At 49.7% G+C, this 21,160-nt stretch overlaps 2 protein-coding genes across 3 annotated transcripts; both read right to left on the reverse strand.

Moving 5' to 3' along the window:
• Window positions 1-1,669: 1,669 nt before the first annotated feature.
• On the reverse strand, window positions 1,670-7,816 carry LOC141069210 (nmrA-like family domain-containing protein 1). Of its 2 annotated transcripts, none has more exons than XM_073558642.1 (5): window positions 7,691-7,816; window positions 6,119-6,357; window positions 5,746-5,995; window positions 2,188-2,378; window positions 1,670-2,123 (listed from the first exon to the last, which is right to left on the reverse strand). In XM_073558642.1, exons 1-5 carry the CDS (start codon window positions 7,728-7,730, stop codon window positions 1,944-1,946), a joined length of 900 nt encoding a protein of 299 aa, XP_073414743.1. In that variant the 5' UTR covers window positions 7,731-7,816; the 3' UTR covers window positions 1,670-1,943. The 2 variants fall into 2 exon arrangements, with proteins under 2 accessions (XP_073414743.1, XP_073414742.1); XM_073558641.1 differs by lacking the exon at window positions 7,691-7,816 and adding an exon at window positions 6,505-6,664.
• Window positions 7,817-11,518: 3,702 nt separating this feature from the next.
• Window positions 11,519-15,940, reverse strand: LOC141069213 (nmrA-like family domain-containing protein 1). Its single transcript, XM_073558645.1, has 5 exons — window positions 15,787-15,940; window positions 14,153-14,391; window positions 13,626-13,875; window positions 12,264-12,454; window positions 11,519-11,984 (listed from the first exon to the last, which is right to left on the reverse strand). The coding sequence occupies exons 1-5, from the start codon at window positions 15,824-15,826 to the stop codon at window positions 11,805-11,807; spliced, it is 900 nt and encodes a 299-aa protein (XP_073414746.1). The 5' UTR covers window positions 15,827-15,940; the 3' UTR covers window positions 11,519-11,804.
• Between the last annotated feature and the right edge of the window lie 5,220 nt (window positions 15,941-21,160).

The raw sequence follows: 21,160 nt of genomic DNA on the forward strand, positions 1-21,160 counted from the left end.
ATATTCCCAATTCTAGGTCGCTGGGGCCGGAGCCACCTTTAGGCTTTGCTGTAGGACGCGGCTGAACATCACAGCATAATGAATGGGGGTCACATCGGGACCCCGTATCCTAGTTGCATAAAGTTGGATTTTCTGCCCCTTGTGCATCCGGAGTGTTGCAGACCGGCTCCATTCACCTCCATTAGGCTGCAGCGTCGCCATCTAGTACTGCAGCAGCTCTCATTTCCCGGGAGCCTGGTGAGGGTCGTACATGGGTCCTGTCTATCAGACGGTTGGACTGTCGCCTCCACCATTGTCCCTCCCAATGTGCTGCAGAGTCTCTCCACCATTTTCAGTCATTAACCTACAAGATGCGATTCCTTCCTAGGAGAATTAGTACTATACTCCAGTGTAGTGGGACATGGTGCGAACAGGGGCAAGGAAAAACAACGGATCAGACGTTATTAAAAAAAACATTAGTTTCCATCATCCCCACTTTTTGGTATTACGGGTCTGTTACTCAGATTTACCAAAATTTGACCAATACTGCAAAAAGAAAAAATAAATAATCCTGTGCCGACACGACATTGGTCGCCGCTAGTCTGCAGCACTGACTTCATCCATTTACTAGCCTCAGCACCAAAGCTACACTGATTGGCTGCAGCGGTCACATGGATGCATGTGTCATTAATGCAGGTGGAGTTAGGCTGGTTTCACAATAGCGTTTTTTAGCGCAGCGCATCATGCGCGTCCATGCGTCCTATGTTTAACATGGCGGGCGCATGGTCTAGCGTTTGCACGCATTTGTATGCATTTTTTGTAGTGTGCGCCTAGGCGCGCCGGATGCAACCTGTTGCATTTTTGGTCCGTCCAATCTGTGTAAAAAAAACGCATGCGCACGGATTGCGACTAAATAACACATTACAGTCTATGGGAACGCAGGCGTACACATGGACATGCGCACGCCTGCGCTTAAAATCGCATGCGCTTTAAGAGTTAACATGGCTAGAAACTGGTTAAAACGCATGCGCCTGAAAAAAGCAAACGCATGATGCGTTTTTAATGCTAATGTGAAAGTAGCCTTAGGGAGTTGCAAAGGTCAGGAAATGTAAAGGAAGAGGAGAGAGAGACAATTTCCTCCGTGTCCAGAACGGCGTTTAGGGGTAAAATGCATGCGAGGAAGGATCTTCCGGGCAGGCGCACTTTAAAATAGCGGTCCGCCACTCAGGAAAAACGTTACAGTGTCCGTCTTACTCCACCGGGCGGACGCTGCAATTCTAACGGATCCGTCAAAAAACGGGTGCGATGGACGACCATCAGTCAAAATCCGCCGCTATTGCAAGTCTATGGGTAAAAACGGATCTGCAAAAAAATGGCGGATTTTGACTGACGTCAAAAAACTGAAGTGTGAAACAGGCCTTAAAGGGAGTTGTCGCAGGAAATCAGATGCAAGAATATACTGCACGTGTGTGAATAGCGCCATAGTGCAATGGCCGCCAATCTCCTAATCACTATCCTGTTCCCCTCCGGGGGGCGCTGACACTGGAACACATCACCCTCTGGCGTCCATAAGTGGCCTCGTTAACCATAGCAACCAAGGCTCATTTCTAGAGGGTGCTAGTGACACTAGTGGATCCGTGGCCGTGTATTTCCCCAGAAACCATCGTCCCCCTTACAATTCAGACACAAATAGAGTCAAGAAATTTTTTTAGACACAAAAATAAAGAAAACTGGAGACCGGCGGCCTCGGGCGTTTCACAGTAATGGTACCAACAACTAGGACCGTCTATCCAATCAGGTTACAGCTTTTATCTTTCACATGAATTCTCAGGAGTGAGAGCTGGGTTCTGATTGGTTGCTATGGTCAGAATACCCTCTCCCACCTGTCTCCATGCACTGGTTTTGCTAAAGCAGCCCCGATGTTTCAGTATCAGTCCTTCCTCCACCACTTGTCACAAACGACTTCACAAGTCCTTAAACGCCTCCTTGTTCTCCTCCATCCATGGCTTGAAGGTCTTGGCTTTGGGGTTGAGCTTTAAGGTGACGTCCACGTCCCGGTCGGGCTTCATGATGAAGAAGCGGAACATGTTGGCCAGCTCCGCGGCGCCGGGGAAGCCGAGCTTCTCGTACGCTTCAAGGGTGATCTGTGGGAAAAATACACATGAGGGACATTGCAGCAGAGGCCTCACTACAAGCCGCTGATCTCACCTTGGCGTCTTTGATGTCCTTGCCGGTGACTTTGGACATTATGGCCGCATATTGCGCCACCGTCAGCATCTCCCTTTTGAGTCCGATGTTCTTGCCTATGTATTCGGATGGCGACTTCAGGATGCTGACCACCACGCCGCCCAAATCTTTGACGGACATCCCATCCAGGGGCACATCACCCATCGGGAGGGCTGGAAAGAGAATGAGAATCAAAACTGGAGCTGACTATGACTAGTCACCGACAGCTAGCAGAGATCTTGGAAAAAAAATTAGCTTCATTATGCTCCAGAGCTGCATTCACAGTTGATTTCCTGCTGAAAATTAGGCTGCAGAATAGCACATTACTGCCCCCTGCTGGTGCAAAGTGTTTAGTGACTGGCATTAGGAGATTCCCTGTGCAAGTCTGAAAGCAGACAGGAGTACTGAACACAAGACTGGATGAGGACCTTTGGGCAGCAATTGCAAGGGTGCAAGACGGCTCCAGGTTTTCGTGAGCCCCGAGCGAAAGACTCTCAGGGCCCCTTGAACACATGCCACAATTCATGATGCACAGAGACGGCAGAGAAATATAGTACAATGCCAAAGATTTCACTTCTTACATTACATGAGTGATATCTATTGTAAATTCTACAATAGGTCAGAAACCAGACATGTTATGAATGAGTCACCGAGGAGGAGAAAACAAAAATACAAGCTAAGTCCAGAAAACCGGAGAGGTTGGTAGCTATCGGTTTGCAGACCCCTGATCCTATTCACACAACTAACAGTAGCCGTGGAGCGTTCCTACGGTGCCCTAGACCCCTCGTCACAGCCGGAGAACTAAATAAGCCTAAAGAAAGTAAGGGGAAATCTAAACTGCCCCAGAGCAGACCCCAAAGCAATAGACAGCCCCCAACATGTATTGTCGGTGAAAAACAGATGAAAACACAAACACAGACAGAAAGACAGGCTGAGCAAACGATGGGGCCCAACTAACTAGATAGGAAAGGACAGAAAAGATGCTGGCTGCAATCCGCAAAAACCCTACCAAAAATGTCCCAACCGTCTGATAGGAGAAAAGGCCCTGAAGTCGCTAGACTTCAAAATCACTATATCAGCACTCAGGTATATTCTGAAAACAGAGCAAAGAGATCAACTGATCAGAGACAAAAATGGAATTCAGCCAGTCCCAACCAGGGCTGGCTGAATACAAACACTAAGGAAACCAGACAAAATCTCATGGAATAATAGCAGGGCAAAAACTTAGCTTTTAGTAGACAGGAACTAAACTGTATGCCAGAGCTCAGAACAGAAAGGATCACCATCAACCCTGCAGGGCGTCGGCTGCCTTATATCCACTCAGAGATTCCGGATATCCAATCACACTCCGCCTGTTCAGATGACAGGTTCTTCCCATCCAAATCAATTTCACTACCTCCCTTCACCAGCAGAGGGAGTTCATCAGACATCAAAGATGAAGGGGAAAATGAACTCACAACAAAGACACTATAGTCCTCCATACAGTATAATGAGCCCCATATAGTCCTCCATACAGAATAGTGAGCACCCTATATTTCTTCATACAGAATAATGAGCCCCCGATATTTCTCCATACAGTATGGGCACCACATAGTGCTCCATACAGAATAATGAGCCCCATATATTGCTCCATACAGAATAATGAGCCCCATATATTGCTCCATACACAATAATGAGCCCCATATATTGCTCCATACAGAATAATGAGCCCCATATATTGCTCCATACAGTATAATGAGCCCCATATAGTCCTCCATACAGAATAGTGAGCACCCTATATTTCTTCATACAGAATAATGAGCCCCCGATATTTCTCCATACAGTATGGGCACCACATAGTGCTCCATACAGAATAATGAGCCCCATATAATGCTCCATACAGAATAATGAGCCCCATATATTGCTCCATACAGAATAATGAGCCCCATATATTGCTCCATACAGAATAATGAGCCCCATATATTGCTCCATACAGTATAATGAGCCCCATATAGTCCTCCATACAGAATAGTGAGCACCCTATATTTCTTCATACAGAATAATGAGCCCCCAATATTTCTCCATACAGTATGGGCACCACATAGTGCTCCATACAGAATAATGAGCCCCATATATTGCTCCATACGGAATAATGAGCCCCATATATTGCTCCATACGGAATAATGAGCCCCATATATTGCTCCATACAGAATAATGAGCCCCATATATTGCTCCATACAGAATTGCAGGACCCAAACCCTTAGGAGGGTAATGCATGGCATTACCAAGCCTCAGGTATAGCTTCCCCCAAGGGTTAATTTGTGGTGGGATAGAGTTTTCCCGCCGTTTTTTCCTGGTATTTTATATGTATATTTTGAGTACAGACATTGGTGGTGGCCTGTCCAGTCAGCTGCTCGTCGCTGAGTGAAGTGTAGTTTTCTCCCCAGTGACGGACGCTGATAGGACAGGCTAAGAACACAAGCTATGGGCTGGAGGGATAAAGAGGGGGCAGCGCTGAGGGAAGTGGTCGTTCCTCATCACCGCCATACCTAAAGTGCCGCCCTCCCTCCCTTACATTTATTTTGTCTCTGGCCTGTGAGTAAGTGATTCAGGGAACTGAATGGACAGCATGATGGTAAAGGGGCTGGAGATTTGGCTAAGCTGCCGTATGGTTTATAAGTTATTGAGTTCTATATTTAAATTTACTAAAGGTCGTGGCCAAAACCTTCCATTTAAAAGTCACCGTGTCCAGTTTCCATAGGCCCCTGAACAGCAGTCCTGCATGGACAGAGGAGGCTTTCCCTTGGTGGGGGTCCATCTGTTGGGATGTGAGGGGGACACAGGACCCTCGCAGAGCAGCAGTCGAATATGCCCTCCTGCTCTATTCCCAGAAGTTGTAAATTGATAAAGCGATCGTCCCTGTCGGCATTTTTCTTTTGCCCGCAAGCTCAGTGTAAGGCCTCATTCAGACAGACGATTTTCACATACGATTCTGATCAGAGTGTCATACATGGGAAAAATAAGAAGCCGAACAGATTCAATTGTCATCCGCGTGAAGTCCGATTCCCCCCCCCCGGACCCATTGACTTGCATTGTAGATCTGACCCGCAGATTAAAATTGTACATTTTTTAAACTGACTTCATGAAGAATCACAGTGTGTGGGGCCATTCACACGTCCATCACAGGTACGGGTCATCCGTGAAAACCACTGATGGCACTCGAGGCCTGAAACAATCTGATCTCAATAGGTCTAGTGCCGACTCTACTGCTGCCTCAGTCTTTGGCTGCAGCGGTGACATCATTTTAACAGCACTGCAACCAATCACTGAGCGGTTCGTACCGTCTTCTTTGGCCGAGCTCAGTGATTGGCTGCAGCACCGATGTTGTGACACTGGAACCAGGGATGGAGAAGACTCAGTTCAATGGTCTGTGGGTGGAAAGAGTCTGAAAGTGTCGTCCACTTTCTGTATAATTGGTGCCCTGTGACAGCCGCCATTTTGGGCGTCCCCTATATAAAGCTTTGAAGGCCTTTATGACGAGTAACGGAACGTTCCTTGTACCTAGCGAGTAGCCATCACCGTCCTTGTTCTTCTGGGGCCTGAAGAAGGTCAGCAGGTTCTCATAGTAACTGGGAAGCCTCACGCTGGTCATGGGGACCCCGATCTCACGGAAATATTCCTCAATTTCTCCTTTTCCATCAAAATGCAGCACCTCCAGCTTTCCCTCCGTCAGTTTCTTCACATTCTCCAGGCCGCTGAAGATCACTATCTCCAGGGCGAGACGCTTGGACAGATCTGCGATCAGTTTACCCTGGAGAAATTTATAAAAGTGTTATCAGGATCCAGAGCAGCGCTCCTTACATTCCCCATACATGAACCAGGTGGCTCAGGATGAATCCCACATCACGCGACAGCCTAGTAATGGCGCCGTTACCTGTGTGATCTCCTTCTCCTTGCTGAAATTCTCAAAAAAGTTGGTGACCAGGAACGCCCCATACGCCCCGCTCAGGGCGGCCTCCAGGCTCCTCTCATTGTCCAGATCCGCAGACACGACCTCCGCTCCGGCCTCCTTTAGCTTCACAGCTGCCGGTTTGCTGGTGTCCCGAGTCACCGCCCTGACCACAAAGGTGCCATCATCCAGGAGAGCGGCAGCGACCGATCCGCCCTGAGCTCCTGGGAGAGAAAGCACAAGACATGGCGGACATTAGCACCACAGCCAGACATCTGGAAACTTTGCCATCCAGAAGTTTGGGAAAGCCGAGGGACGACCCTGTAAATATTCACCATCAGTCCTGATTATACCGGAACGACCCCGCTTACCAAAACAGACACCAGGGGGCGTCCCAGCACCTTTTTCCTGGAGGTAAAGTAGTTTGAGCAGTGACCCGCCTGCCACTATAGGTGCGGCTGACATTTTCCAGATTTACAGTTACACTCCCCTATAACAGAATCCACAGTCTCCCCGACATCACGCTCCTGCGCAGGCGAACTCCAGCGCGCAGGGAAAGGTCAAAGGGCCCCGGAGCCTGCGCGATGCCGGGGAGACTGGATGACGTAGGGACGTGTCAATCACACGAAGCAAGAAGGAGGATGGCATCACGAAAAGATGGCAGGCGCCCGACCAAGACCAGCAATGCCCCTCGCACTGGACCGCAGGAGAGAATAATAAAAAGGCTTTTACTTCTCTTCCAGGTCGGATTGGGGGCAAATATTCAGCATTATAGAATCCTGTATATCAGCCCTGAAAGGTGGTGGTCTTACCTTACATCGGCCCAACCTGGTGACCGGTTCCCTTTAAGAGCTACAATCTCAGCTTAGAAAATATTAGCAACACTCTCAAAGAGGACATAAAATATGAGAAAATTAAAGCTTTACCATTATCAGGTATTGAAACCTCCATTTAATAGGTTCAGCTAGGAATAAAAAAAAATATATATACAGTATATTAAAAAAGTGAGATCTTCACACTGGAACCGGCCACATCCCTTTCAGCAACTAATAAAAGTCTTAGACTTACGCAAACAAGAGAAGAAACCGAACGTCCCGAAAGTGTCGGATATTATTATTATTAACAATATTTCACTTAATAAAACGTATATTCCCGTGCCCAATAATACTTATGAAAAATTTAAGTAAAGGGTTAAACAGTGGCGTTCCCCCTCCTCTACCATAGAACTTGGGGTAAATTTCCGCATCATAAATTTCCATGATGAAATTCCACCATAACGAGATGCACATTGCCCCCGGCATTAGGACGGTGGGACGGCTGCCATATTAACGGTGGCGGAGCCAGGAGAAAAGAACAGAAAACGGCTTATAAGGTTTCCCACCCCAGGACTAGTGACAGATGATGGGGGTTATAGTCCAGCAGCGCCCCCTGCCTGTACATAGGGTGGGTGACCTATGGGGCATATACAGCAGTCACAGGATCATCCAGGCACCGCCACCACCTGCAAGGGAAGAGTTTCCCCCAAACTTCAGCACTCTCCTCCTCCCCCGCACTCACCTGAGGCTCCAAACACCACAAAGACTTTCTTGTCGGCCATATCTGCTGTACGTTGGAGAGTGTGCGGTATACAGCCCAGAGGAGCGGATTATATACATACCGGAGCCCTGACCCCGCCCCACCCTGGGCTGAGGCCAAGTGTCATTATGACTCAGCACCGCACACAATAGTCGCCCCTCATCCCAAGACCCTCTAACACCCTCACTATGTCCGCCAGGCAGTCAGCAGACAGTCATCACTCTGATTATCGACCAAAAAGGAAATTCTATCACCCCGGCTGTTCATCCTGCGCCTCCTAGTTCACAAACAGAATGCAGGTCGGCAGTGAGGACTGACACCAGCAGAGGAATATTCAGCTTCATGTAGGAACACACAGAAATGGAAGCAAATACGATTATGAGATAAGAGAACATCTGCGTCTCCTCACTGTCCTGTTTCTGCAGCAGGAGCCTCTCCCCTCTGCCTGATCTATAGTAAGACAGTATGTATGATTGCGGCCATTGGTGGCTCTCCCCTCATAAGTCTCAGGAGATGCTGGCTATTATTGAGGGGACAAAATGGTCCCTTAGTCTGTTTCAATAGCTCCACAATCATGGGGAAGACTGCTGACCTGACAGATGTCCAGAAGGCAGTCACTGACACTCCACAAGGAGGGGAAGCCACAAAAGGTCATTGCTAAAGAAGCCGGCTGTTCACACAGTGCTGTATCCAAGCAGATTAATGGAAAGTGGAGTGGAAGGAAAAGGTGTGGTAGAAAAAGGTGCACAAGCCACTGGGATAACCGCAGCCTGGAAAGGATTGTTAGTAAAAGGCCATTCAGTAATGTGGGGGAGATTCCCCATGAGCGGACTGCTGCTGGAGTCATTGCTTCACACCACACACAGACGTCTCCAGGACATGGGCTACAAGTGTCACATTCCTTGTGTCAGCCACTCATGACCAATAGACAACGCGAGAAGCGTCTTACCTGGGCCAAGGAGAAGAAGAACCGGACTGTGGTCAGTGGTCCCAGAGTCTGGAGGAAGAGTGGAGGGGCCACAATCCAAGCTGCTGGAGGTCTAGTGTGAAGTCTCCACCATCAGTGATGGTTTGGGGAGCCATGTCTGAGAGGAGACTTAATAGCTGTCTACAAATATCTCAAGGGCTGTCACATTGTAGGAGGAGCATCTTTATTCTCATTTGCACAAGGAAAGACTAGAAGCAATGGGATGAAACTGAATGGGAGGAGACACAGATTAGATATTAGAAAAAACTTTTTGACAGTTAGAGTGATCAATGAGTGGAACAGGCTGCCACGAGAAGTGGTGAGTTCTCCTTCAATGGAAGTCTTCAGAGGCTGGACAGACATCTGACTGGGATGATTTAGCGAATCCTGCTTTGAGCAGGGGGTTGGACCAGATGGCCCAGGAGGTCCCTTCCAACTCTACGATTCTATGTCATCTGCTGGTGTAGGTCCACTGTGTTTTATCAAGACCAAAGTCAGCGCAGCCGTCTACCAGGACATGTTACAGCACTTCATGCTTCCCTCTACCGACAATCTTTTTGGAGATGGAAATGTCATTCTCCAGCAGGACTTGGCACCTGTCCACACTGCCAAAAGCACCAATACCTGGTGTAAAGACAACAGTATCACCGGGCTTGATTGGCAGCAAACTCACCTGACCTTAACCCCATAGAGAATCTATGGAGTATTGTCAAGAGGAAGACGAGAGACACCAGACCCAACAATGCAGACGAGCTGAAGGCTGCTATCAAAGCGACCTGGGCTTCCATAACCCCTCAGCTGTGCCACAGGATGATCGCCTCCATGCCACGCCGCATTGATGCAGAAGGAGCCGCAACCAAGTACTGAGGGCATCTACTGATCATACATTTCAGAAGGACGACATTTCAGATTTTACAATCATTTTTCAAGCTGGTGTTATAAAGTATTCTAATTTCCTGAGATAATGACTTTTGGGTTCTCATTGGCTGTAAGCCGTAATCATCAACATTACCAGAAATAAACCCGTGACAAAGATCACTCTCTGTGTAATGACTCTATAGAATAGAGGAGAGGCGCTGTCTGTATTGAAGAACTGAAATAAATTCACTTTGATATTATAATTTTGTGAGAAGCTCCTATATATAGGATTTAAGTCACTGACATCAAGCAGAGGTCTTGACCGACAGATTGCTGATATTCTGATGGTTTTTTTTTTTTTTATACATTTAAAGGGGAAGTCCACTGAAATTAATAGGAGTTGGCCGGTCCTACTGCTAGGACTTTCCCTGGTGGATGCTGATTGGCTGCCGCAGACAAACAGCACTCGGCTTGCAGGCTGCCATTGTGAATGTGGCTCTGTATCGGATCCTTGGCTCGCAGGTCTACTCTATGGACTATCCGAGCCCTGAAGGTGCAGAGATTCCGATCCCATGACCCGGGCGGCGGCACAGAATAGGCCGTGTGATGGAGTAATCCTCTGCAGCTGCTGGCCTCATACCAGGGACACCGCGCAGGGACGGACCGAACCGCCACAAATAACCGGCCCCCGAACTCCGACAGTGCAGGGGGGCACTTAGCTTATCCTACATCTTCATCACTGTGGAAAGACAACATTTCCTAGATAGCAAATCACCTGAACAAGCAGGGAATGCTGGGAGATTTCAGCTCTGAAGTCTGCAGAATTGTGAATGAAGCTCTTGAGTATAAAACTGAGATCACATTGGAGTTATCAATTCTTTTTTTTTCCTGTCAAAGGACAATGTAAGTCGCCCCATCACACAACGAGTTTTTCAGGATCAGTCGGGTCAGATTTATAGCAGAGCTCAGAGTATTTGAAGAAAAAAAAAAAAACCAACGAGTGTGGGGGGAGGGGTCAGGGCATTTTTATGCTTTCTTCTGCAATATACATCAGGTATGGTGAGGGAGTTTAAGTTTTTTCTCACGTCAATATTTTTTTGGAGGCCATGCAGTATATATAAAACACATGCACAAAAGTGAACAAGTTGGTAGGACCGTGTTCACACCACCCAAAGATGGGGGGGGGGGGGGGAGAAAAAAAAAAAAAAAAAAAAAAAAACACACACACAGATAAAAACAGGGTATTTAGTTGATGTTTTTTGCGAAGTGTATACTAAGCCACTCCACCAGTGTCATGGTATACCTATCTCGGAGCAGTCCTATCCAAGACCTGATCATGTGAACAGTACCTATAGGAGCAGGATTCAGAAAGGCAATGCCTGATGTAGTTACGCTGTGCAGGACGGCTTTCTATGTGCATGTCTCACAAGAGAGGGGTGGGAATCTCCCAAAACTTGCACAAGCAAGAAACAAACTAAACTATATACAGTATATATTTTTGCAGCAGTTTCAAACACACACACACACACGTAGAACTTCTGCAAAACTCCTTGTGGGAAAAAAAGTTCGTGTCACTTCTCTGAAGCCTCATATACCACGTTCCATAAGTGTCAGACATCAGCATACTCCTCTCTCCCCATAGAGAACGCATGAACGATCCCATGTATGAGTGAGCGTGGAAAGATGGCGGGCAGCCAATATGAGAAACAGTCATCTAGGAAGTGTGGGATCTTTACACTCCAGAGCTGAAATCTGAGTTCTACAGGATACTATAAGAAGCCATCAGAAAACAAGGTCAGAACCCCTCACCTCATTAGCGTGGCCACTAGGGGGCAGAGGATGTGGTCACTAATAGACTCCATAGGGCAGAAGTGGCCTCGTTACCCATAGCAACCAATGCTCATTTTTAAGGTTGCTAGTGACACCAGTAGATAGGCTGTGTATCCCCAGAAACCATCATCCGCCTTACAAGTCAGACACCAATGTCAGAGTTCAGAGATTGTTTTTTTATTAGATACAAACATACAGAATACTGGAGACCGGCGGCCTCGGGGGTTTCACAGTAATGGTCCCAAAAACTAGGACACAAAGGTCTATCCAATCAGGTTACAGCTTTCATCTTCCACATGGAGTCTCAGGAGTGAGAGCTGGGTTCTGATTGGTTGCTATGGTCAGAGTACTCTCTCCCACCTGTCTCCATGCACTAGTTTTGCTAAAGCAGCCCCGATGTTTCAGTATCAGTCCTTCCTCCACCACTTGTCACAAACAGCTTCACAAGTCCTTAAACGCCTCCTTGTTCTCCTCCATCCATGGCTTGAAGGTCTTGGCTTTGGGGTTGAGCTTTAAGGTGACGTCCACGTCCCGGTCGGGCTTCGTGATGTAGAAGCGGAACATGTTGGCCATCTCCTCCGCTCCGGGGAAGCCGAGCTTCTCGTACGCTTCAGGAGTGATCTGTGGGAAAAATACACATAAGGGACATTGCCGCACAGGCCTCACTACAAGCTACTGCTCTCTGGTATCAGCCATGTTAGCCAGAGGAGATTGTACGGTAACATGAGGGCAAACTAAGTGAGCAGAATTGTGAGTGCAGCTCTGGTTGTGAGCGGGTGTACGCCACCCTGTGCCCAACGAGTATAAGGCACGGGATGGTTGCCTTGGTAGTTAGTGGCCACCACTGTGTAGACCAGGCCCTATGGCGGTGTCCTGAGGGCGAGAAGCCGCTGATCTCACCTTGGCGTCTTTGATGTCCTTGCCGGTGACCTTGGACATTATGGCCGCATATTGCGCCACCGTCAGCTTCTCCGTGCTCAGCCCGATGTTCTTGCCTACATGATCAGATGGAGCCTTCAGGATGCTGACCACCACACCGCCCAAATCTGTGACCGACATCCCATCCAGGGGCACATCACCCATCGGGATGGCTGGAAAGAGAAGGAGGCGTTAAGCTGGAGTCAACTGTAACAAACCCTCAGCTGTAGCACATTACATCCATACAGAGACTTCAGCTGTGGAGGTAGACAAGCGTATGACTGGTCACTGACAGCAGAGATCTTGGTGCATTATACTCCAATCACATCCAGAGCTGCATTCAGTTGATGTGCCATCATGCAGCCTGATCTCCAGCAGTTTACTGCCCCCTGTTGGTGCAAAGTATTTACTGACCAATAAAAGGAGATTCTCGGTGTAAGGCCGGGATCACACATGCGAGAAACACGGCCGAGTCTCATATATTACTACCCAGCACACGGAGCGGAGCGTGTGGCCGCACAGCAATACAGGGAGCGGAGCGTGCAGCTCCCGAGTGACGGCGGCAGTGTCAGGTATTAACAGGCGAGACTCGGTCGGGTTTCTCGCATGTGTGATCCTGGCCCAAGTCTGAATGGAGCGCACCAAACACAGAACTGGAGGATGACCTCTGGGCAGCCATTCCAAGGGTGTACTCAGTTCTCACTATAGAGCCACACACTCCGGCGGCAGTGTCGGGGTATTGATGTGAGAGTGTCTCGCATTGCACACGCAAGTGTGACCCCGGCCTAAGGGTCAGGGTGCTGATTTTTCCCTCACCCATTGACTTCCATGGTGGATATCGATTCACCCACAGATAAAAAACTGTAGATTTGTTAGAGATTTTCCACCGACCACTCGGTCCATGAAGAGTTATCGCCCCACAGACATCACAGGTGCGGCTCATCTGTGAAAACCACTGATGGCACTCAAGGCCCAAAACAAAACTTCTTCACTTATCATTGGGTCCAGTGCCGACTCCACTGCTGCCCCAGTCTTTGGCTGCAGCAGTGACATCATTTTAACAGCACTGCAGCCAGTCGCTGAGCTCACCGGTTCGTACCGGCTACTATGGCCGAGCTCAGTGATTGGCTGCAGCACCGATGTTGCGACACTTGAACCAGGGATGGAGAAGACTACGCTCAACGGTTTACACATCTCCAAAGTCTGTGGGTGGAAAGAGGCTGAAAGTGTCGTCCACCCTCTGTATAATTGGTGCCCTGTGACAGCCGCCATTTTGGGTGTCCCCGATATAAAGCTTTGAAGGCCTGTCCACCTTTATGACGAGTAACGGAACGCTTCTTGTACCTAGTGAGTAGCCATCATCGTCCTTGTTCTTCTGGGGCCTGAAGAAGGTCAGCAGGTTCTCGTAGTAACAGGGAAGCCTCACGCTGGTCATGGGGACCCCGATCTCACGGAAATATTCCTCAATTTCGCCTTTTCCATCAAAATGCAGCACCTCCAGCTTTCCCTCCGTCAGTTTCTTCACATTCTCCAGGCCGCTGAAGACCACAATCTCCAGGGCAAGACGCTTGGACAGATCTGCGATCAGTTTACCCTGGAGAAATTTATGAAAGTGTCATCAGGATCCAGAGCAGCGCTCCTTACATGAACCAGAAGGCTCAGGATGGGATCACACATGCATGTTAATACCCGCCACTGCTGCCGATAGTGTGTGGCGCCATGTATTGCTACGCGGCCGCATGCTCTGCTCCCGAGTGCCGGCAGCAGTGTCAGGTATTAACGTATGAGACTCGGCCATATTCCTCGCAGGTGTGATCCCGGCCTAAAGACGACTCCCAGATCACGCGACAGTCTAGTAATGGCGCCGTTACCTGTGTGATCTCCTTCTCCTTGCTGAAATGCTCCCAAAAGTTGGTGACCAGGAACGCCCCATACGCCCCGCTCAGGGCGGCCTCCAGGCTCTTCTCATCGTCCAGATCCGCGGACACGACCTCCGCTCCGGCCTCCTTTAGCTTCACAGCTGCCGGTTTGCTGGTGTCCCGAGTCACCGCCCTGACCTCAAAGGTGCCATCATCCAGGAGAGCGGCAGCGACCGATCCGCCCTGAGCTCCTGGGAGAGAAAGCACAAGACATGGCGGACATTAGCACCACAGCCAGACATCTGGAAACTTTGCCATCCAGAAGTTTGGGAAAGCCGAGGGACGACCCTGTAAATATTCACCATCAGTCCTGATTATACCGGGACAACCCCGCTTACCAAAACAGCCACCAGGGGGCGTCCCAGCACCCATTTCCTGGAGGTAAAGTAGTTTCACCAGCGACCCGCCTGCCACTATAGGTGCGGCTGACATTTTTCAGATGTTTTCTACTAAATCTTAATTTGTGACATTTTGAGATGTGGCAGATTTAGAAAAAAAAAAAAAAAAAAAAAAAAAAAAAAAACACTGGAAGGAATAAGGAATCGCTTTTCTGATTTCATCGGTCATCTCCCGAGCAGCAAACTATAAATTCATTAGAACGACGATCTCACGTTGAAGTGGGAAAGATTATCTGAGCCCAAAGCCTGTGAGCCGCCGCGGACCGGACTACACGGGACGTCTCAGATAAGATGGGAAAAAACAACCCAAAACTGGACAAGGCAGCGACAGGCGGCACAAGGATTAGTATTTTTTTTTTTAATGTTTAAGAGGAAATCTGGGACAGTTCTTATTCCTAGAGTGACTGGTTATAATTCTATACATAATGGTATCAATAATAAACTATTAGTGTTCTTATTATCTACCGTAACTAAACTTTGTTTGCTAATATACATGTATTTTTTAAATTTATGTGTTACACCTTTTGTTATTTCTATGGAAGAGCGACACTCCCCCCTCCCCATTCCTCTTCCTTCCCCATTATATCTCGTAATATTTAAAACAAGAAGTTAAATATTTGTTTCTTACTTTGAGAGGATTGCTACACTTTAACCCAAAAAGTCCCCATTGGTTCACAGGATGGGCACTCCCTTTTCAAAACCTGTTATTGTCTGCAGCATCTATAGGGTAAAACAGCCAAAGCTGATGGTCTCCCCTGATGGTCTCCCCTGATGGTCTCCCCTGATGGTCTCCCCTGCAGTAGGCGCCAGCTGCACTTTCTGCCTTCCAGAGGATAGGATTAATACACATATTGACTGCAGCTAAAGGGTTAAACAGGGGGGTCCCCCCTCCCCCACCATAGCACTTGGGGTCAGTTTCCATGATGAGGCTCCCCCATAAGGAGCCACACACTGCCCCCCGACATTAGGACTGAGGAGGAGAGAGGAACAGAAAACGGCTTATAAGGTTTCCCATCCCAGGACTAGTGACAGATGATGGGGGTTATAGTCCAGCAGCGCCCCCTGCCTGTACATCGGGTGGGTGACTTATGGGGCATATACAGCAATCACAGGTTCATCCAGGCACCACCGCCTGCAAGGGAAGAGTTTCCCCCAAACTTCAGCACTCTCCTCCTCCCCCGCACTCACCTGAGGCTCCAAACACCACGAAGACTTTCTTGTCGGCCATATCTGCTGTGGACTGGAGAGTGTGCGGTATACAGCCCAGAGGAGCGGATTATATACCGGAGCCCGGACCCCTCCCCATCCTGGGCTGTGGCCAAGCGTCATTATGACTCAGCACTGCACACAATAGTCGCCACTCATCCCAAGACCCTCTAACACCCTCACTATGTCCGCCAGCAGTCAGCAGACAGTCATCACTCTGATTATCGACCAAAAAGGAAATTCCATCACCCCGGCTGTTCATCCTGCGCCTCCTAGTTCACAAACAGAATGCAGGTCGGCAGTGAGGACTGACACCAGCAGAGGAATATTCAGCTTCATGTAGAAACGCAGAGAAATGGAAGCAAATACGAGATCTAGAAATAATAAGGGATCAGCGACAGATTACTGACGTCGTGATGTTTATTTTATAAGGGGGAATATCAGCGACATTAATAGGAGGCGGCGGTCCTGTTCCTACGACTCGCTGGTGGCTGTTGATTGGTTGAATGTCTGCGGCGGCCATTGTGAATGTGGCCCCCGACCTCCGACAGTGCAGGGGCCACTTAGCTCATCCTACATCTCATCACTGTGGAAAGACAACATTTCCTAGAAAGCAAATCAGGGAATGCTGGGAGATTTCAGCTCTGAAGACTGCAGAATTGTGAATGCAGCTCTGGAGTGTAAAATTCAGCTCACATTGGAGTTGTCAATTCTGCAGAACATCGCCCCATCACCCTGCAGAACATCTCTCCATCACACCGCAGAACATCGCCCCATCACACCGCAGAACATCGCCCCATATCCCTGCAGAACATCGCCCCATCACCCTGCAGAACATCTCTCCATCACCCTGCAGAACATCGCCCCATCACCCTGCAGAACATCGCCCCATCACACCGCAGAACATCGCCCCATCACCCTGCAGAACATCGCCCCATCACCCTGCAGAACATCGCCCCATCACACTGCAGAACATCGCCCCATCACCCTGCAGAACATCGCCCCATCACACCGCAGAACATCGCCCCATCACCCTGCAGAACATCGCCCCATCACCCTGCAGAACATCACCCCATCCCCCTGCAGAACATCGCCCCATCACACCACAGAACATCGCCCCATCACACTGCAGAACATCGCCCCATCACCCTGCAGAACATCGCCCCATCACACCGCAGAACATCGCCCCATCACCCTGCAGAACATCGCCCCATCACCCTGCAGAACATCGCCCCATCCCCCTGCAGAACATCGCCCCATCACACCACAGAACATCGCCCCATCACACCGCAGAACATCGCCCCATCACCCTGCAGAACATCGCCTCATCACACCGCAGAACATCGCCCCATCACACCGCAGAACATCGCCCCATCACCCTGCAGAACATCGCCCCATCACCCTGCAGAACATCGCCCCATCACCCTGCAGAACATCGCCCCATCACCCTGCAGAACATCGCCCCGTCACAGCGCAGAACATCGCCCCATCACCCTGCAGAACATCTCTCCATCACACCGCAGAACATCGCCCCATCACACCGCAGAACATCGCCCAATATCCCTGCAGAACATCGCCCCATCACCCTGCAGAACATCTCTCCATCACACCGCAGAACATCGCCCCATCACACCGCAGAACATCGCCCCATCACCCTGCAGAACATCGCCCCATCACCCTGCAGAACATCGCCCCATCACCCTGCAGAACATCGCCCCATCACCCTGCAGAACATCGCCCCATCCCCCTGCAGAACATCGCCCCATCACACCACAGAACATCGCCCCATCACACTGCAGAACATCGCCCCATCACCCTGCAGAACATCGCCCCATCACACCACAGAACATCGCCCCATCACCCTGCAGAACATCGCCCCATCACCCTGCAGAACATCGCCCCATCCCCCTGCAGAACATCGCCCCATCACACCACAGAACATCGCCCCATCACACCGCAGAACATCGCCCCATCACCCTGCAGAACATCGCCTCATCACACCGCAGAACATCGCCCCATCACACCGCAGAACATCGCCCCATCACCCTGCAGAACATCGCCCCATCACCCTGCAGAACATCGCCCCATCACCCTGCAGAACATCGCCCCATCACCCTGCAGAACATCGCCCCGTCACAGCGCAGAACATCGCCCCATCACCCTGCAGAACATCTCTCCATCACACCGCAGAACATCGCCCCATCACACCGCAGAACATCGCCCCATATCCCTGCAGAACATCGCCCCATCACCCTGCAGAACATCTCTCCATCACACCGCAGAACATCGCCCCATCACACCGCAGAACATCGCCCCATCACCCTGCAGAACATCGCCCCATCACCCTGCAGAACATCGCCCCATCACACCGCAGAACATCGCCCCATCACACTGCAGAACATCGCCCCATCACCCTGCAGAACATCGCCCCATCACCCTGCAGAACATCGCCCCATCACCCTGCAGAACATCGCCCCATCACCCTGCAGAACATCGCCCCATCACACCGCAGAACATCGCCCCATCACCCTGCAGAACATCGCCCCATCACCCTGCAGAACATCGCCCCATCACACCGCAGAACATCGCCCCATCACCCTGCAGAACATCGCCCCATCACCCTGCAGAACATCGCCCCATCACCCTGCAGAACATCGCCCCATCACACCGCAGAACATCGCCCCATCACCCTGCAGAACATCGCCCCATCACCCTGCAGAACAGGGTTTATTTTTGTGGGACGTGCATTATAATGTATGAAGGCCTATGGGGAGTGTATTATACTGTATGGAGGCCTATGGGGAGTGTATTGTCCTGTATGGAGGCCTAGGGTGAATGTATTATACTGTATGGAGGACTATGGGAGTGTATTATGCTGTCTGGAGGCCTAGGGTGAGTGTATTATACTGTATGGAGGCCTATGGGGAGTGTATTGTCCTGTATGGAGGCCTAGGGTGAATGTATTATACTGTATGGAGCACTATGGGAGTGCATTATACTGTATGGAGGCCTATGGGGAGCATATTATACTATATATAGGACTATGGGGAATGCATTATACTATATGGAGGTCTATGGGTAATGCATTGTACTGTATGGAGGTCTATGGGGAGTGTATTATACTGTATGAAGGCCATTTAGGGGACCATCATACAGTGTGGGGATTACAGTGAGGGGGCCATCATACAGTGTGGGAGTTAATGTGGGGTATTTTTTTACAGTGTTGGGGCCATGAAGCAGTTTAGGTGCTACTAACGGATCAGCATACTGTGTGCAGGGGTACTATATAATGCGTGGGTCATTATACTGTGTATAAGAGAGCATCATACTGTGTATAGGGGAGCTGTACAGGGGGACTCGGGACATTATTAAATGTAAAGTGGGCACTTAGTGTTATAGGGAAACTCAGGTTACTGTGATGTCAGAGGGGCACATGTATTACTTTCTAGGGGGTAAAATGTGGGTGCTGTTTTCTAGGGCACTTGCACCCGGCATTACTATATTCTAGAGAGTTGCTTTAGAATTTAGAGGGCACAGAGAACCACACAGCAGGTGCAGTAATATGGACACATACGGCAGCAGCGGCTCAGTATTGGGGTATCAGGTGCAGTAATAGGGAGACATACGGCAGCAGCGGCTCAGCATTGGGGTATCAGGTGCAGTAATAGGTACACATACAGCAGCAGCGGCTCAGTATTGGGGTATCAGGTGCAGTAATAGGGACACATACGGCAGAGGCTCAGTATTGGGGTATCAGGTGCAGTAATAGGGACACATACGGCAGCAGGGGCTCAGTATTGGGATATCAAGTGCAGTAATAGGAACACATAAGGCAGAGGCTCAGTATTGGGGTATCAGGTGCAGTAATAGGGACACATACGGCAGCAGAGGCTCAGCATTGGAGTATCAGGTGCAGTAATAGGGACACATATGGCAGAGGCTCAGCATTGGGGTATCAGGTGCAGTAATAGGGACACATACGGCAGAGGTTCAGCATTGGGGTATCAGGTGCAGTAATAGGGGCACATACGGCAGCAGCGGCTCAGTATCGGGGTATCAAGTGCAGTAATAGGGACACATACGGCAGAGGTTCAGCATTGGGGTATCAGGTGCAGTAATAGGGACACATACGGCAGCAGGGGCTCAGCATTGGGGTATCAGGGGCAGTAATAGTGACACATACAGCAGCAGAGGCTCAGCATTGGGGTATCAGGTGGAGTAATAGGCACACATACGGCAGAGGCTCAGCATTGGGATATCAGGTGCAGTAATAGCGACACATACGGCAGAGGCTCAGCATTGGGGTATCAGGTGCAGTAATAGGTACACATACGGCAGCAGGGGCTCAGTATTGGGATATCAAGTGCAGTAATAGGGACACATACAGCAGAGGCTCAGTATTGGGGTATCAGGTGCAGTAATAGGGACACATACGGCAGCAGAGGCTCAGCATTGGGGTATCAGGTGCAGTAATAGGGACACATACGGCAGAGGCTCAGCATTGGGCTATCAGGTGCAGTAATAGGGACATATACGGCAACAGCGGCTCAGTATTGGGGTATCAAGTGCAGTAATAGGGACACATACGGCAGAGGTTCAGCATTGGGGTATCAGGTGCAGTAATAGGGACATATACGGCAGCAGCGGCTCAGCATTGGGGTATCAGGTGCAGTAATAGTGACACATACAGCAGCAGAGGCTCAGCATTGGGGTATCGGGTGCAGTAATAGGGACACATACGGCAGCAGCGGCTCAGCATTGGGGTATCAGGTGCAGTAATAGTGACACATACAGCAGCAGAGGCTCAAACATTGGGGTATCAGGTGGAGTAATAGGGACAGTTACGGCAGAGGCTCAGCATTGGGATATCAGGTGCAGTAATATGGACACATACGGCAGCAGAGGCTCAGTATTGGGGTATCAGGTGCAGTAATAGGGACACATATGGCAGAGGTTCAGCATTGGGATATCAGGTGCAGTAATATGGACACATACGGCAGCAGAGGCTCAGTATTGGGGTATCAGGTGCAGTAATAGGGACATATGGCAGAGGTTCAGTATTGGGGTACCAGGTGCAGTAATAGGGACATATGCGGCAGCAGCAGCTCAGTATTGGGGTATCAGGTGCAGTAATAGGGACACATACGGCAGCAGTGGCTCAGTATTGGGGTATCAGGTGCAGTAATAGGGAGACATACGGCAGCAGCGGCTTAGCTTTGGGGTATCAGGTGCAGTAATAGGGACACATACGGCAGCAGCGGCTCAGTATTGGGGTATCAGGTGCAGTAATAGGGACACATACAGCAGCGGCTCAGTATTGGGGTATCAGGTGCAGTAATAGGGACACATACGGCAG

This window comes from Dendrobates tinctorius, unplaced genomic scaffold (assembly GCF_039654945.1).
Source record: "Dendrobates tinctorius isolate UK_male_01 unplaced genomic scaffold, ASM3965494v1 ptg000257l, whole genome shotgun sequence".
Lineage (NCBI taxonomy): Eukaryota > Metazoa > Chordata > Amphibia > Anura > Dendrobatidae > Dendrobates > Dendrobates tinctorius.